Source organism: Pelodiscus sinensis, chromosome 9 (genome assembly GCF_049634645.1).
Source record: "Pelodiscus sinensis isolate JC-2024 chromosome 9, ASM4963464v1, whole genome shotgun sequence".
NCBI classification, from domain to species: Eukaryota; Metazoa; Chordata; order Testudines; family Trionychidae; genus Pelodiscus; species Pelodiscus sinensis.
Window position 1 is genome coordinate 57,721,542 of NC_134719.1, and position 17,960 is coordinate 57,739,501.

The window sequence follows — 17,960 nt, forward strand, 5'->3', positions numbered from 1 at the left end:
AGAAAGGTTTACATTGAGCCAGGTGGTTCACGGGCCAGAAAGTTTGAGAACCACTGAAATACAGTTACCCCCCGGCCTCTCTCCCTGAGTTAATGCAATGCAAGTTGGATTAATGCAATTGCAGTATAGTTGCATGGGAAGGTCCTTTGGGGGCCAAACCCATCCCTATTGGCAGAGGACAGTGGGAGGAGTCCTTAAAGGGGTCACATGACACCCTTTACTTCTGGTCATGTGTCCATCTTAACCCTGGAAGTACTCCAGAGGTGGGACTTTATGTAATAGGTGAGCAGGGCTTAAGAGATCAGGAGGTGTGGCTAATCAGGCTAGGGGGAATGGCTGTGTCCCTATTTTTGGTTCAGAAAATATGGTCACCTTAAGCATGGTGCATGCAATCAAACAGGTAGATGTGGAAAGTGAACAGATTTTGATACAATACATGATTTGCCTATAATTTAAGTTAATTCATTTTGTACTTAAACAAAAAAGCCTCATCTCACTGAGAAATGCTCATTTTAACAAACAGCAAAAAGGGAATTCTCTGCTTTTGTATTGTGTAGAAAAGACAGTTAATGGTACTTTTCTTTTTTCATTTAGGAACTGGAAAGCCAGAAGAAATTGTGATCGTTTCAGAGCCTACTCATGAGAGTTTTGTGGTATCCAAAGCTCAAAATGTGAAACTAATGCACCTTACTTTAGTACAACAAGGAACTGTTGATGGTATTGTGGTGGTTGAATCTGGTCACATGACTTTAGCAAACTGTGTATTGAAATGTGAAGGAACTGGAGTCTGTGTGCTTACTGGAGCTTCTCTGACTATTACAAACAGTGAAATTACAGGAGCTGAGGTACTGAGTCTGCTTGCATATAAAAATATCATTTAATATATAAGCAAGTATAAAATGTTAACATACATAGAGAAGCTGCTTCTTAAAACTAGGACAAACTGTTAAATTGCAAGTGGAAATACCTCAAGTTTGTTTTGAAAACTTACACGTAGTTTTCAGTTAACTTTCGATTTTCTGTAGCAAATTTGCATTAAGCTCTTCAAGGCAGTAGCTTTGTTTTTATTCGTGGAGTTAGTGTTACTGTGTCATCCTTACCAATGGAATTAAGTGTTAGCTGGGATTTTACTAATTACTGTTAAGCAATATTTTCATGCTTGTTACTTTTTACATGTAAAACTATTTGATGTAGAGACTAAAATATATCCTTGAAGATGTAATTTTACAGTAGTAAGTGCTAAGCAAGGAATAGTAAAAGATTCCTCTACCCTTCATTCCATGTTACAAAATCCCATAATTGGTATATTAGATGGCATGTAATTAAATAGTCATGTAACCACATCAAATTTTACCAGTTACACAACTATTCAATAGTGCTTGGGGGCAGGCAGCCAGTACACTCCTGGCCCCACTCTCAGGGAGCCCCCTACCACCCATGCTGCAGCCTCTATCAGAGGCAGCAGCATAGGGTGGCAGGTGAGAGCTGGTTCACAAGGGGAGCTGGTTTTTAAACTGGCTCCTGCCTGCTGCCCCGATACAGCAGGGTACCAGAGCTCCCAGCAGACAGAGGCTCTGTCCTTGGTGGGCGAGTTGGGGTCTGAGCCTAGGCTCACTGTGGATAGAGGCTGCTCTGTGGGATTCCAGAGCAGCCTCTGTCCCTGGTGAACCCAGGCCAGCCATGGATTCCTCCCAGCACCAGCTCCTGCCTCTCCCCCTCCCTGCCTCTGTAAGAGGCAGCAGTGGCCAGAGGCAGGCAGATCCATGGAGCAGGCTCCCTACACATATCAGCTACTGCCTGCTCCCCTCACCCTCTGCACTGTTGCCTCTATATCAGAGGCAGCAGTGCAAGGGTGAGGGAGAACTGGCTTTTAAGCCATCTCCTCACTGGCACAGGTTCCCACCTTCTCCCCCTTTGCTGCCTTTGATTCACACAGAGCAAGGGGGGAATGTGTGTAGTAGACAGGATTAATAGGTAAACCCAGGCTTATCGGTTAATCATGTATTCATCTACACATTGACATTCCTATCTTATCATTGCATAATTGTATGGGTTTCCATTCCTCACCACAATAAACTGCAGTGTACCAATTTTGACATCTTACATGAAATGGCAGCAGCACTTTTTATATACTTGACTGTACTTTGCTATTACTGTGGCAATCCTTACTTTCAGGATTTTTATTTATTTGTTTGTTTGTTTTATTGTACAGGGTGCTGGTGTTGAGCTGCACCCAGGAAGCACAGCCATTTTGGAGGGCAACAAAATTCACCACTGCAATAACTTGAAAATCAGTGAGACTTCACAGAGTGCCCTAGGTGGAATTAATATTAAGGTAACTAACTGTGCTGGGTTCTCCTAGCAATTGTAACTGGCACTTCTAAAAAATAATAGCTGTACTGTTACAAATGCAGAAGTTAGCGGAAGCTGAAGAACTACGGAACATGTTTTTTCTGAAAATTACATTTCTTCAGTTAAAATTTCAAACTCAAGAATTCATTGGCTAAGTCCATGGCTACCAACTGGTTAATTGATTAAACAGGAGAGGGTGGGGCCAGAGTAGTCTCCACACAGCAGGCTGGGACTGGTCCAGCCTGGCTGCTTCCAGCCCCAGGGTTGGGAGTTGGCAGCCTCACATTGGGCCAGAAGCAGGGGATGGGACTGCTGGTTCTAGCTGTTGACACTCAGCCTGTGAGCCACAGGCAGGGGACTGCTCCTGAGTAAAGGTTAACTGTTACCCGGTAAACATTGCCCATTAAGGATGAGGCTTACTGGGTAATCAGCTAATTGGTTACCCATTCATATCCCTACTACCAACCACTAGTGTGGATTTTCATGAATGCTATCAGGCAAGCTCTAAGGGGGGGGGGGGGGGGGGGGGGTTCTCAGCACATTTCTCAGCTTCTTAAACACCACCTGTTTAGCAGTTACTGATCATAGAATCATAGAGCTGGAAGAGACCTCAGGAGGTCATCAAGTCCAGCCCAAGGCAGGACCAATCCCAGCTAAATCAACCCAGCCAGGGCTTTTTAAGTCAAGACTTAAAAACCTCTAGGGTTAGAGATCCCACCACCTCCCTAGGTAACCCATCCCAGTGCTTCGCCAACCTCCTAGGGAAATAGTTTTTCCTAATATCCAACCTAGACCTCTCCCAGTGTAACTTGAGCCCATTGCGCCTTGTTCTGCCATCCGTCACTACTGTGAACAGCCTTTTCCCATCCTCTTTGGAACCTCCTTTCAGAAAGTTGAAGGCTGCTATCAGATTCCCCCCCCCCCCCCCCCCACTCTTCTGCAGACTAAACAAACCCAAATCCCTCAGTCTCTCCTCATAGGTCATGCGCTCCAGCCCCCTAATCATTTTGATCGCCCTCCGCTGAATCCTCTCCAATGTGTCTGCATCCTTTCTATGATGGGGAGCCCAGAACTAGACACAATTTTCCAGATGTAGCCTCACCAGAGCCAAATAAAGGGGAATAATCACTTCTCTGGATCTGCTGGCAATGCTTCTCCTAATGCAACCTAATATGCCATTAGCCTTCTTGGCTACAAGGTCACACTGTTGACTCATATCCAGCTTCTTATCTACTATAATCCCCAGGTCCTTTTCTGCTGAACCTGCTACTTAGCCATTCAGTCCCGAGCCTGTAACAACGCTTGGGATTCTTCCGTCCCAAGTGCAGGATTCTACACTTGTCCTTGTTGAACCTCGTCAGATTTATTGTGGCCCAATCCTCTAAATCTGTCCAGGTCACTCTGGACCCTATCCCTGCCCTCCAGCATATCTGCCTCTCCCCCTAGCTTAGTGTCATCTGCAAACTTGTTGAGGGTGTAGTCTATTCCCTCATCCAAGGTTCTGAGAGCTGACAAAGGGCATTTAGTACCTTGGATAGTCAGAGTGTTGTGCTTGGAAGGATTGTCTTGGGAGGAGTTTCTAGGTGCAGGTTTCTTGTGGTGGATTAATAGAGTGTCTTTGCTGCATAGGCTTCTTCAGAGGCAGCAGGGTTGGAGTGTTTTAGGGGAAGAGAGGCAGATCTAAAATCCACCATAGCCTTACACATAAAGGTAGCAAATTAAAAACTAAGATTTTGTAATGGATATTTTTAGTGAGTCATGGATTGGTCCAGACACTAAAGAAAAATTCATAGAAGTCTGTGACCTGTCACTGACTTTTACTAAAAATATCAGTGACAGAATGGGAAACTACTGGGTAGCTGTAGGGCTGGCTTAAAGCTCTACAGTCCCCCTGCTACCCACAGGAGGTATCCCACAGTTCCCAGCTGCTAGGGGCTGAAGTCATTGTGATCTCTGGAAGTCACAGAATCTGTGACCTCCTGACAAAATTGTAGCCTTATGTGAAAACTACACACTGCAGAATTAATTTGAATTATCTTCACTCAAGTTACTTCTTGAATTAGCCTATCTTGAATGGCCCCATTGCAAAACAGTCAAGCTGCTGTGTTCACACTAGCACTGCACTCATTCATGCATGGCATTTAAGATTTCTGAGGACATATCTCATGGCTCTTTACAGTGCAGTAATGTGAGCTTCTCCATCAATGTCCCAGTGAATTGTGGGAGAACATGTCTTTCCTTTCTGGGCATACAGGCAAGTTGTGGGAAATTGGTAGAAGACTGTTGCCATTTGAGTGGAGTTTGCATTCATCCTCCAGAAAGGTAGAGAGAGTAGGTAATGAGTTAAGCTCAATTGAGCGTCTCTCTCTTAATAGGCCAGCCAACTCTGTTTAAGCACTGTCAAGGTCACTGCAGTGGAAACAAACCCTGCACTAGGATTGTACCTCAGGTCAGCTAACTAATTAGCAGTGCACTTTTTTCCCACTTGAGAAAAGGCCTTAGTGTGAATAAATTTCCCTTCACTGCTGTGCTTTAACTGGTTTTTACAGTTGCTTTCACTCTACTCAACAGTTAAGAATTTACCTTGAGTTCTTCATAGTTTCTAGGTTCTTTTGGGTCAACTTCTATCACATTTTAGTTTCCTTCTGCAAGGTTATTAAGCACGTGTTAACTGACTAATCCTTTCTTTGGTTAGAATATACTAGGGGGCTGTGCCCCCTGCTTGCTACACTCACCAGTCCCCCTTTGTCGGGGGTAACAGGGAAGCAACCCCAGCCTTCTCTCCTTCCCACCCAGCCATGCCAGTCCAGGCCCTTTCTACCTCATAGCCCCATCAACCCTGTTTATCAAATAGTCGACAGGATAGTCAACTAGTTGCTCCCCCCTCCCCCACTTGCTGTCTCTATCAGATAGAGGCAGCAAAGGGTGGGAGGAAGAAGAGGGGATACCTCAAAGTGGCAACACTGCCCAGAGTCAGCTGCTCCATGCAGTACTGCTGCTTTGAATACTGTGGGAAGCCAGTGTCAGGCTCCTTACGGTATTTGAAAGAGGCAGTGCTGCTTGGAGCTCAGGATCAGCTGGGCCTCTGTCCAATTTGAAATGCTGCATGGAGCCCGGGACCAACTGGAGATTCAAGCTGACAGGGGCTCCATGCAGCGCTGCTGCTTTGAAATGCAGTGGGGAGCCAGCATTTCAAAGCGGCAGCGCTGCACAGAGCCCAGGGTCAGTGGGGGGGGCTTCAGCGCTTTTGCCTTTCAAGTGTAGCAACAGCCCTAGGGCTGTTACACTTCAAAGGCAGAGGTGCCCTATCGACTAATTGAATAGTCGATGCAAAAATGCATCGACTACTCTATTAGTCAGTTACCTGATACTTAACATCCTTAGTCTGGGCCCTTTCCCTTCCCTGCCAAGTGAGGCCCTGCCCCCCAGCAGCCAGGGAAGGCCAAGGTGGTGGCACCCCAGACCTGGCTCTCCATGTGCCCACTGGAGAGTGCCGGGCTGGCAGTGGGTGGAGTTTAGCTCCAGGGACGAAGGAGGGGCTGAACTTTATCTGCCTATGCCTACTCTCCTAGCCCTTGGACGCTGTGATATGATATTACTCGGTCATCCCACAATACATTTTTATTTTTTTATATAATTTACACAGAGAGAGACAGGGAGATGAGCTACAAAAAGACAGCTGTCTATGTAGTAGCATTTTGCCCATGAGCCAACACAGCATGTTTTCATAGTTTGACTTAGATGCTAATAGTCCCATCTACTCCAACCACTTGTAGATCACAGGTTGTTGAGTTTTACCATATTATTCCTGTGTGGAGCTCCATAATTTGACTGAACTAAAGCATATCTTCCACAAAGGCCTTCTGTCTTGATTTGACAATATCAAGAGATAGAAAAATCATTGCCTGATATTGTAATTTGTTCCAATGGTTAATCACTACAAGGTTGAACTTGTAGGAACTAGCACTTAAAAAAAATTGAGCAAGATTAATCTGGTAGTTATTGAGACAACTAGCAGATGTACCTGGCATAGCTCAGGTTTTCAAGTGTAGTATTTTAACTAAAAGGAAAATGTACATGCTTTATTTAAATGATGGGGCTCAGGGCAGAGAGTGGAGGGAATGTATGAGTCAGGGCAGAGGATGGAGGGCTCAGGGCTGGTAATTAGGTGTGTGTGGGAGGCTCACACCATGGGGTGGAAGTACAGGAGTGAGGGCATGGGGCTGGAGGGTTCAGGGAAGGTAGTTGGGTGTGTGGACAGGGACTGAAGGGTGGGGTGGGACAGAGGCTTTTCCCCTTAAGCACTGTTTTGGGACTGCGGGGGCCACTTACCTGCTCAGTTGCAGAGCCCTGGCCCCAGCTGACCAGTCTCTTGCTGGTGTGGCTGCCCCCAGTGGTTTTTCTGCAGTATAGCTCTCTCCTGCAGGCTTGCTGCCACCAGTGGCTAGTCTCAATATCACATCTCTTCTTTCTGCCCCTCTCTTTTCAAATTCTGGAACAGAGTCCCATTCCCGGCATTTCTTGTTTTTCTGGCATAACCCAAACCCTCGACCTTGCTTCATGTTGGGTTAAAGGAAGCTGCATACCAAATTCTGTGGCCCTAGCTCTTGCTGTTTAGGAAGAGGTCTTGGACAAATGGACTGGCAGGCAGGCAGGCACTGACAGATTCACACACACAATATATAAAGAGATTGTTACAATGAAGGTTTTGCTGTAGGAGTAAAAATATACACATAAGGAATAAATGAACAAGGAGATCTTGTAAAATTTCTTGATGTTTAAATTCTCAGTTTTTCCTCAGTCTTCTCTTGTTAGCATCTGTACTAATGGTTTGAACATGGAATATGTCATGTGTCTTGTAGATGTGCAGTCAAAGTGCTGAGCAGTAGTAGCATTTCTGTCAGAAATAGGAAAACTGAATTTCAGTCCCATTATTAACTGTTGCTAGGGCAGCAAAGTAGGGAAGCTAGAAATAGTTTATTTTATTTAGTAATTGTGTAGCCGCAACAATTCTCGGCAGTTACTTAGTTACTAAAATGCTCCCCCCGCCTGAAAGGAACGGTAGCCAGTGTGTTTCTGGCCCCACTTCCAGGGAGCCCCCCTTGCCATCCCACACGTCTGCCTCTGTATTAGAGGTAGCAGTGCAGGGTGGCAGGCAGCTCCCCCGTGTGCTCGTCCTTTAAAACTCGGATTGGCGTGATGGGACTGAACCAGCCTGACAGTCTGAATTTTAAGTGCAAAGCATTTAGGCGGAGGGAGATGTTGCGATTAACCAGGACCATTAATCGATAAGCAGTTGGTTAAATGGCTAGCCAACTAATTGATGATATCCCTACAGCAGAGGTAACTGGTGAATGGATTGTAAGCGAATAGTTATTCTGTACTTTGTGAATGTTACTTAAATATAGTAACAGTAGAAAGTGGGAAGCTTCAAAAGATGTGAAATGAAATTTAAATAAATTGAAACTGTAGACTTACTAGTAAAATAATGAGTGAAACTGTATTTACTAAATCTTTCCAGATTTGGATTAGATTGCTCCTTTTAACAGTTACGAGTGTACAAAACTGGGATAAGGCATTGCCATTTTGAGAGGAATACTTAGAATTACAAAGCAAACTGGGTTTCTTTTGAATGTGGATAGTGCAAGCATCCTTTTATGCCATGTTTAACAGTGTAGAACACAATGCAGCCTTCAAAACTAGTTTGTTTTGAATTCTTAACAGGTTATTCCTGTTCCCAAACTGAAGATGAAAAACAATCACATTTATAACAATAATGGATATGGAGTGACCATCCTTCAGCCTACAGATCAGCTCTCTACTGCAGGAGGGATACTAGAATTTACTGCATCAGGAGATGCAGAGGAAGATACACTTTCCAAACTAATGCATGAATTGAGCCTAGAGATGAATAGCAACACACTAGAGGATACCAAGGGCCTCAGCATAGTTAATAATTAAACATGCATTTGATGTATGTTTTGGTATATAACAATTATTTCATTAAAACAGCAGTACTCCAAGTTGAAGACTGTTCGTCTTAAATGCTTCTTTGAATTGTTATGGAAAATGGCGAGAGCTTAGTGCACTTTGCTAACTTTTAGAGCATCAAACACACACACATTCAGTCATGGGTAAAAGAATGGCTCATTTGACTTACTAATCTAAATGGGGAACAGGTATTTTCTTCTCAGCAGGCCAGGCATGGTCATTTTGTAACACTGAACAGCCTGGGTCTACAGTAGTCTGGTTCTGTTTCTCCACTGTTACTTCCACTGGTATATCTGCATTGGCATGAACAGTTGAGCACTAATGTAGAACACACTTATCTTGTCATTATCCAGATCTACTCTGAATAGAATTAGACAACTCTGGCTAAAATGTCAGTGCTAATTTATTCACTGAGTCTCCTATTGTGGTTATCATCAGTAGAGCTGTGTGAGGAAACATGGATAATGGAAAATCTCTTACCTGGTAATTTTGTAGTAGCAACATCCATAGTTCTGCTCAACAGTGTGGGCTATTTCTCTCTTGGCTGCAGTTTGCATAGGCATTTCAAAGCTGTTCTAGCTACACCCTTCTCAAGTCTGCTGCCAGATGATTCATTTGAAAATGGTAAAAAACATGTTTTCTACAATAATTCTACTTTCTTCCACTTTGCATTTTTATGATTGGCAAACTGGTCAACTGAAGGGAACTGAACTTTTGTGTGGAAGACCATTCTGAGTTGTTGACATTTATAACATTTATAAAAGGCTGAGCTAGTTTGCCTTTTGGTTCGGCTTTTCTTTCATGCGGATTATTTTTGTGCAAGAGAGAATCTCTTCTGCCCTTTATCTCCATGTAGAGCAATGCTTTTTTCGCCCTCTTTGGTTGTATGCAACCATTGTCATGCTGTGTGACTCGCCAGAATGTAGTTGCTTTCCAGGTAGCTCTGGAATTTCAGAACAGCTGATTTGACCCCCTCTGAGCTCCAAAGGATTGATGCCGATTCCTTTCCACAGGCTTCAGATGTACAGTGTCCAGCTGGAGCCAGAATCCCCAACCCTCTGCCCTAGTCATGAACCTTCTCTGCTCCCCAAACCCTGAGCTCCTTGGATCCAAACTCCCTTAGAGCTTGTACCCTGAACCCCTCCTGCACCTAAGCCCCTGCACCAGGATCAGCTCAGAGCTGCGTTCTCACTCCAAATCCCCAACCCTCTGTCCCAGACTGGTGAAAGGAAGGAAGGGTTGGGAGGGAGGGAGGATGTAGTGAGCAGGGGCAGGGCCTTGGAGAAGGGGTACAAAGGAAGTGGGGCAAGGCTATTTGGATTGCACTTAAATTCAAAAAGTGATCTTGTGCTTAAAATGATTGGAGACCATTGGCTTCAGAAGAAAGGCCCGGGAGAGGCACCTGGTTTGAGCTTGCCTATGGAGACCCAGTAGCTGAAGATGCTCAGTTGCGGTTGGGCTAATGCATTGGTCAAGCATAGATATCATATAGTTATTATTCTAGTATTTGTTGAGTTATGGTTGGCAGACTTGACAGATCAGTACTGCAAACGTTCTACCAGGTGAACAATCTTTGTTGAGGAAACTCAGGAACTTTTCTTTGTGTTTATTGCAAATCTGTGTGCTTGCAGGAGATTCAGAATCTGGATTGTGGCACTGTATACTGCAGAACAGAGCTCGTTCACAAAGGGATGTGTGTGAATACTCTGGGATCTGAGTCTGCCCATGATTACGATCAGCATCTTCATAACTTTCTTGGTGCCACCAAGAGACCAAATGTCAGTTTTTGTAGAGATCTGTGCAATTAAACAAATCCTGGGGCACAGTAGAATGTGGAGGTAGGAGTCTGCCAAAACCACTCCCCCGCTGGCCTGAGCTCCCTGTGGGACTTCTGCTTTTGAACTGTAGCAAGAGCCCCACTGGGGCTCTTGTATATTTCAGAAGCAGAGTCGCAGCAGAAGTGGCACTGGCAGAGACTGCTTCAGTCTCTGCTTGTGCCATTTCTGCGGTGGCTCTACCTCCCCTGTCCCCCACTTGCTGCTTCTCTCTGATAGAGAAAAGGGCAGGGGAGGGGAGAGGGAAGGTGCGACTAGTCGCATCACTAGTCAACTATCCGATAAGCTTCAACTACTCTCTTACATCCCTAGTTCTTACTCTTTTCAAGAGACTCCTAATTTCCTCTCTGATTACTTGAAAAGGTTGAGTGCAAGGTTCACTGTGTGAGGAGAGTGTTGAAGAGGTGTTTACTCTGAGGCTTACTGTAAGGGTCTGCTCAGGTTGGATCTGGACTGTGGATACCACTTTTGCACATTCTTAGGTCTCCCTGTTCTGCACAGTTGGGCATTTCTGGAATGAAATCAGTTTCTAGAAGGGACAGAGGTCTTAATATGCTTGTCCAACTCCAAGTTCTGAGCACAGCCATGCTAAGATTAGCTGGCTGAGGACAGGGCAGGCATAATTTGGTCTCTCTAGAGCCTTTTAGGCTTAGCCCAGTGCTTATACAGCTACTTGTCATCCCTTGCAATGGAGCCTTTGGATGGCTTTAGCCACCTGCTTCTACATGCTTAGTCCAGGAGGAGGGGAGATCAAAGATAACTGCTTGCTAATGCCCCCAAATGAAAAAGTATAAAAAGGAAAGTTGGGAGCAGAGAACCAGCACTGAGTGCTAAGTGGAAGCAAGTTCTTGCCCTCAGGTCAAGAAAGGGGGTATATGTCTAGCACAGAGTATGCTATAGCTTTTAACTGGGAATGTGAATAGTTAAGGCTGAAGCAGCCCCCCACCGAAACAGGCAGAGGGTGCTCCAGCCCATCCAGAGCAGCCTTGATCCAGCCTGGGCACACCATAGGCAGGGCCACTCCAGCACAGCTGGAGCAGCTCGTCCTCAGCAAGGGATGGGGCTACTCCAGCCTCCCTCCCCTTTCCCAGTTTAATTGGTTAACTGGTTAAACAAAGTTTAACCAGTTAACTACACAAGATTTTAGATCATTACTATTAACAAGAGACCCACAAAGTTGACCTTTATACCTACACAAAGGATTGAGTTTGGGGCAGTGCTCAGTGCCACCAGGATGTGAGATTTCCTCCCAGAACGTTGCTTAACAACAGTGATCCAGATGTTCATGTCACTAGCTGACTTTTCAGTCACCACAGCCAGAACTTGTCTTCTCGGTCACATGGTAGCATCACATACCTAGTCCTGCTCACCAGACTCCATCTGAGGCCCCTCCACTCCTGGCTCACGTCAGTGTATCCTTTGGGGCGCAACAATCTCACCATGGTAGTCACAGTTCCACAACACGTGACTCATGCTCTCAGGTGGTGCCTGGACCCCAAGTCAGTGTTAGTTGGTGTCCTGTTCCATGATCCATAACCCACAATGTCTCCCATCACAGATGCATCTGCTTTGGGCTGGGGGTGGAAAGGGGCAGGGAGGGAAGCCTGCACATCTGGGGAATCTTACCACACAAGCCATGTGGATAGGAGAAGCCTTCCCTTCACCTTAACGTGCAGCAACTCAGGTTGGTTCACATAGCATGCCTAGTCTGTCTCCCTCTCTCACATCTGGGGGACGTGAGCAGCACGTGGTCCTCTCTGCTCTGTTAGGAAGCCCATTGCCTGTGGGACTTGTGCATAGCCCACTTTGTTCACCTGGAGATGGCTTACCTCCTCAGGGTCCAGAACCAGCTGGTGAATCACCTCAGCAGGCAGTTCTTTGGACATGAGTGGTCGCTTTGGCTGGACATCCTCCAAAGGTGGGAGTTTCCCTGGGTTAGACCTCTTTGCAACTTGGGAGAACCGGAAGTGCCAACGTTTCTGCTTATTCTGGAATCCAGCCCTGGGTCGGTGGTGGACTTATTTCTGATTCCATGGCTGACCAGCCTGCTATATGCTTTTCCACCATTCCTGTTGATTCACAAGGTGGTCCTCAAGCACAGCAGAGAGAGCAGACATCATCCTGGGCCTGGACTCCACTGGTACCCCATGCTTGCGGAACTGCTCTTCCACTACTGCCACACCCCATCACTCAGGACCATGGGTGCCTGCATCACCCAGACCTGCACTCGCATAACCCTCACGACTTGGCTCCATGGTGGAATCTGACTGAACAGGCCTGCTCCGCGCAGGTTCAACATGTACTCCTCAGTAGTCAGAAATCTACCAGACTCATGTACCTGGCAAAGTGGAAATGATTCTCATGTTGGTGCCTGAAGCACAACCTTGGACTCTCTTTCTACCTCTACTCTGCAGGTGCTTGACTATCAGGTATCCCTGGAGCAACAAGGTCTGGTGTCCACTTCGCTCCACGTGCATCTGGCAGCCATCTCTGCCTTTCATCCAGAAGACGCAGCCTGCCTGGTTTTTCTCAAGCCCCTTAACAGGATTATTCCTCAAGGGGATGGGCAGGCTCCACCCTCCAGTTGGTCACCCTGACCCCATCTGGGATCTTAACCTCGTCTTCTCTACTCTCACGGGTCCAACATTTGAGCAGTTAGCTACTTGCTCTCTCCTTTACCTGTCCTGAAAAGTGGTCTGGTTGCCATCACCTCTGCTTGCAGGGTTTCCGTACTTTGTGTCCTGGCTTTGGAGCCTCCATTCACAGTCTTTCACGAGACCCAGGGATCGAAAGAGATGAGTTTTGTGTTTCTTGAAGGGAGTCAGCCCTTATAAGGCAGTCATTCAGATAAGGGAAGATGGACACTCCGTCTGCACAGCTGAGCTGCGACTACTGTCAGTACCTTGAAGAATACCCTTGGTGTGGTGGAAAGGCCGAAGGGGAGTACCATATCTTGAAGTGGTGTCCACTCGCAGTAAATCTGAGGTATTTCCTGTGCACTGGGTGGATAGTCACATGGAAATAGGCATCCTGGAGGTCGAGACTCGCCAACCAGTCGTCTTTGTTGAGGGAGGGGATGGTGGAGAGGGTAACCATATGGAAATGTTGGTAAAGAACATGACTATTAAGGCCTCTGAGATCTAAGATTGACCTCCATCCCCCTGACTTCTTTTCCATGAGGAAATATTGGGAATAGTGTTGCGGTACTGATGGGGAACATGTTCCACTACTTTGATGGAGAACAGGTGGTTGATTTGGCATAGAATGAACTTCTGAGATGGGTCCCTGAAGAGGGAGGAGGTGGGTGGTCGGGGTTTTGGGATGAAAAGAAATGGTATGCAGTACCTGTTCATGATGTCCAGCACCCACTTGTCGGATGTTATAAGGGACCAGTGACGACAGAAAGATGTGTGGATACTGGAGAACCATGAAGGATGGGAAGGGAGGGACGAATCTGACAACTCCTGACCTGAGCTTCAAAACATTTTTCTATTATTAGAGGGCTGGGATGGTGTGCGCTCATCAGCAGATTGCTGCCTTCTGCCTTAGCGCAGGCACTTCCTCTGGTCTTAGTGCCTCTGCGGTTGAGTAAAAAAGGCAGGTCCATTTCTTTGTGTGTAACCTTTGTTTTATTTTCATTTTGGCACAGGAACCTGAATGCCCAGCATGTGAAAAGTGGCCCTAGAATCTTTCAAGGAGTGCAATGAAGTGTCGGTAAACTCCGAAGAGCTTTGGGCCCTCAAATGGGAGGTCTTCTACCCTTGTCTGGACTTCTTTCAGGAAGCCAGATATGTGGAACCATGACTGCGGCTGCAAGGGAATGAGTGGTGGTGTCAGCAGAGTCGGGGCGGCCTGTAGGGTTGTCCTGGCTATTAGGGAGACCTCATTTGTGTTGGCTTTAAAGTGCTCCCTTTACTGTTCTGGAAGATACTGAATAAAAGTGGAGATCTGCTCGAAGATGTGATGTGTATACTTTGCAAGCATAGCCATATAGTTCGAGATGCGTAGCTGGAGGGAGACAGAGGAGTAGGCTTTTCTGCCCATAAGGTCAAGTTGTTTCCACTCCTTATGATGGCAAGTGGATTTTGATAAGGTATGCTTGGTCCTCTGGTTGGCAGCATCAACTGAGGGAATTGGCAGGCGGCTGTGAGAAGAGGAACTCTGCAAGGAGACGTATTTTCTATTTGCCTTCTTCCCCACTGAGGATATGGTAGCAGGTGTTTGCCACAGTTGTTTAGTGGGATCCATTAGGGTAGGGTCTAGGGGTAGCGCTAATTTAACCGCTGGTGTGGCATGTTTGGTGTCAGGCTGTGTTGTTAATGAAATTTCTAATACATCAGCCACTCTTTTAAAAAGGTCCTTGAAAGCCCTGGAATCATTGCCTGCTGAAGGAGATGGTAGCATGAGGGCATCCTCCGGAGGGGAGGACAACTCAGTTGGTGGATGAGATGAATCATTAGAGTCAATGTTTCTGAAAGGATGTCAGTTTGATCCCGAGACACATCTAGGGAGGTCATGGATGTGGGTCTCAAGTGAACCTGATCAGAATGATGGTATTGTTGCTGCTGCTGGTGTGTTCTGAAAGATGCCCACGAGTCCGCAGTAGGACCAAGTGGGAGGCAGGGGCATAGGAGGTGGTAGCCATTGGTTGGAGTGCGCCACTGAGGTATCATAGGTTGTGGCTGAAGCATCTTTCTCTTAGGAGAGGAATGCCTGGATGACATGGTGTTTGGGAAAGATGAGGCTTCCTCCTCACTAGATAAAGGAGGTGCAGAAGCTGTTATAGTTGCTGGAGAGAACCTGGCTGGTGCCAGGGAGGTGTCAGTACCAAAAAGCGGAGTTGTAGGTACTGAGGTAACTTTTAGTTGGTCTGCAGATGTAAATGAGTAAGTTTGAGGCATAGGTGGCAGGCGGTACTGTGCCTGTGTGCCTTTTGACTTGCCAGGTACCGGGAAAGGCACACATACCAACAGTGTGGAGTGTGGGGCTTTGGTAAAACTGCTGTTTTTAATCAATAGCGGAGGACAGTGTGGGCACTCATCTTCCTAGGAAACAAATTCTTGCAGCCTATTCACCTTGCTATAGAGATATGCATTTCAGTTAGTAGTAATGATGTTACAAATTGCAACTCTTTACAAATCACTAGTTTGTGCCAGTTTTCTCCTTGGTACCTCCTTGTACTTTTCTATATTTGAGTTAATGAGCCATGAAAGTACATAGCTGTACTTGATACAAAACTTTCAATGTGTCTTTGCTTTGACAAGTTTCCTATTTACTGAAATTGGCATTGCAAAGTGTCATAAGAATCCTGACTTGTGAACAGATCTGTAGGGAGAGCATAACACAATATAACTTCCCAACACAGTGTATATCAATATAGTGTATGGTATAGTGTAATTCAATATGGTGCTCATAAGATCTATTAATGTAGTTTATTCACACCTTACTATACATAGTGCCTAACAAGTCCTATGATTTCAATCCTCTGCTTCTGTTTATTCAGTACAATTGTGACCTGAATCAGCAACTAATTGTAGCCCTTCCAATTCTGAAGAACTGTTGATATTTGCCCCACATGCTCTTTTACACCCTAGAATAAATAAAAAGCAGCTTGTTCTGAATTTCTCATAACTCCTATAGACAGATGCTAAACCTAATAGGAAACAGCTATGCCCAAGTCCGGAATTACAAAACATATTAAGTCTTGAAAACAGAACACTTTATTAAGAACAAAGTATACAGACTGTGGTAGTCTATATCAAGGACTTAATATTTTACATATTACCACCACTAATCCTAAACAATTCATTTCAAGCTACTGTGAACAAGTAGAACGACAGACTTCTGTATTAGCATCAAAGAAATTCCAAAAGGAAACATGCACATTTTTGTAGAGTAAAGAAAAACTCGAATGGATTTCAATAACCACCACGTCCCCTTCCTTGGCCTCCATACCCACCTCCGTAACTACCTCTATTCCCACCACCTTGATACCCTCTATATCCCCCACCGGAACCTCGATACCCTCCCCCAGACCCTGAATATCCCCCCCCACCTCTATAACCTCCCCCAGAACTACCCTGGTATCCTCTTCCTCCAGAGCCACCTCGGTATGAGTTATATCCACCGCCATAGCCCCCACCTCTATAGCCTCCACCGCCATAGCCATAGCCACGCTGGTTAGCTCCCCGCCCTCTGAATCCACCTCCATTGTCATATCGAGCCATTTTGGGTGGACGAGGACCATCTCCAAACCTAGGAAAGAAAAAGTTTTAAGAAAAAATGAAATGCAACACCCACTATTTTATAAGGATTCAATATTTTATAAAAACATAAAACTTCCATTTCTTCTATGTAGCAGAACAGAACATTCAACTCTCACCCCCAACGTAGACATTTGCTTCATGTAAAACTTCATTAAAAAGCAGCCCAGAGTGATTTCCTCTAGTTCAGGATCAGACCCAGTCCCAAAAAATTCTAAAGCTTATATAAATTATGCAATGATGTGAAATTTGTCAAAAACAACTTGTTTAAGTGGGGTGGCAGTTTTCAACTTGCATGGGAAGTGCTAGGATCCCTATTGTGCCCTTTACTGTGGTATGTTTACAAATCCAGAAATTGATCCTTCATTTTCATCAGTTACCTACACTCTGTATAGCTGAGTCCTCACTTTCGATAAATTACATCAGAAATAAGGAGTGAACCAGATCATTAGAAGCAGGGCTATTCTATTATAATGGAGTATGTCAGGCAGCCACATTAAGACTTTTTTTTCAATTGTTTATAACTTTGCCAAAGTTTCATTATGGGGCTGAAGTTTTCCATGCGAGCCTCTTGCCTCAGGCTGAATTTCAATCAGTGGTTCTGCTATTTCCGTTTGAGGCAACTGCTAAGAAAGGTCCAATGATACACAGAAAGCACAGTTTCTCTTCTGCTTATGCAACTGAATAATGAACATTAAAGTCTTGGGGGTCATTAACATTTAGCCCGTAAATTCACTGAGCATTTGAGAAAATAGCAGGAAAGAGCCTGCGGGAGAAGGAAGAAAGGACTGGAAATAAGATGTGCTTGATATAGGAAAGATATGGGGGTGGGGTGAAAGAGAGCACTAGAGAGTCAGCCTATTGCTCAAAGCAGAAAGGATACCGAAACAGGAAGTCCCCCACCCCCAATTCCTAGGCAGCCTTCCAGCAGCAATACTAGGACTGATACTGAAGAAGAGAAAAGATTCTTTGTTAGAACATTCATGTGTATACACCACAAAGGACTACAGTTCCCTTTCCCCTATACACAGCCATGTGTAACAGTGGTATTAAAACACACAAATAGATACTGTATTATGAGAAGTGGTGAAACTGGTGTGTAGGGAGATTAGCTATTTTCAGATACTTTTATAAACATTGCGAAAGTGCTTCTTGCTATAATGGTTTACAGCTAACTAAGCAACACATGGGCTGCATCTAGACTGGCAAGCTGTCTACACTGGCCGCTTGAATTTCCGCAAGAACACTGACGATCTCATGTAAGATTGTCAGTGTTCTTGCGGAAATGCTATGCTGCTCCCATTCGGGCAAAAGCCCTCTTGCGCAAATGCTTTTGTGCAAGAGGGCCAGTGTAGACAACGCGGTATTGTTTTGCGCAAAAAAGCCCCGATCGCGAAAAGTGCTTTTGCGGAAAAGCGTCCATGCTAATCTAGATGCTTTTTTCCGCAAATGCTTTTAACGGAAAAACTTTTCCATTAAAAGCATTTGCAGAAAATCATGCCAGTCTAGACGTAGCCAT

General features: G+C 45.4%; 2 protein-coding genes across 3 annotated transcripts in view; one reads left to right on the forward strand and one right to left on the reverse strand.

The window, feature by feature from the left end:
• The window catches only part of SHCBP1L (SHC binding and spindle associated 1 like), a 46,544-nt gene extending 38,169 nt beyond the window's left edge, over positions 1-8,375 (forward strand). Inside the window, exons 8-10 of the mRNA XM_075936787.1 lie at positions 595-845; positions 2,213-2,335; positions 8,077-8,375. Coding sequence (XP_075792902.1) covers positions 595-845; positions 2,213-2,335; positions 8,077-8,313 — 611 coding nt within the window. The 3' untranslated portion in view covers positions 8,314-8,375. The remainder of the gene's footprint in view (positions 1-594; positions 846-2,212; positions 2,336-8,076) is intronic.
• Positions 8,376-15,875: 7,500 nt separating this feature from the next.
• DHX9 (DExH-box helicase 9) overlaps positions 15,876-17,960 on the reverse strand; it is a 43,916-nt gene continuing 41,831 nt past the window's right edge. For both annotated transcript variants that reach the window (XM_006126921.4, XM_006126923.4), the window contains one exon: positions 15,876-16,433. In XM_006126921.4, the coding sequence (XP_006126983.1) occupies positions 16,097-16,433 (337 nt within the window). In that variant the 3' untranslated portion in view covers positions 15,876-16,096. The remainder of the gene's footprint in view (positions 16,434-17,960) is intronic.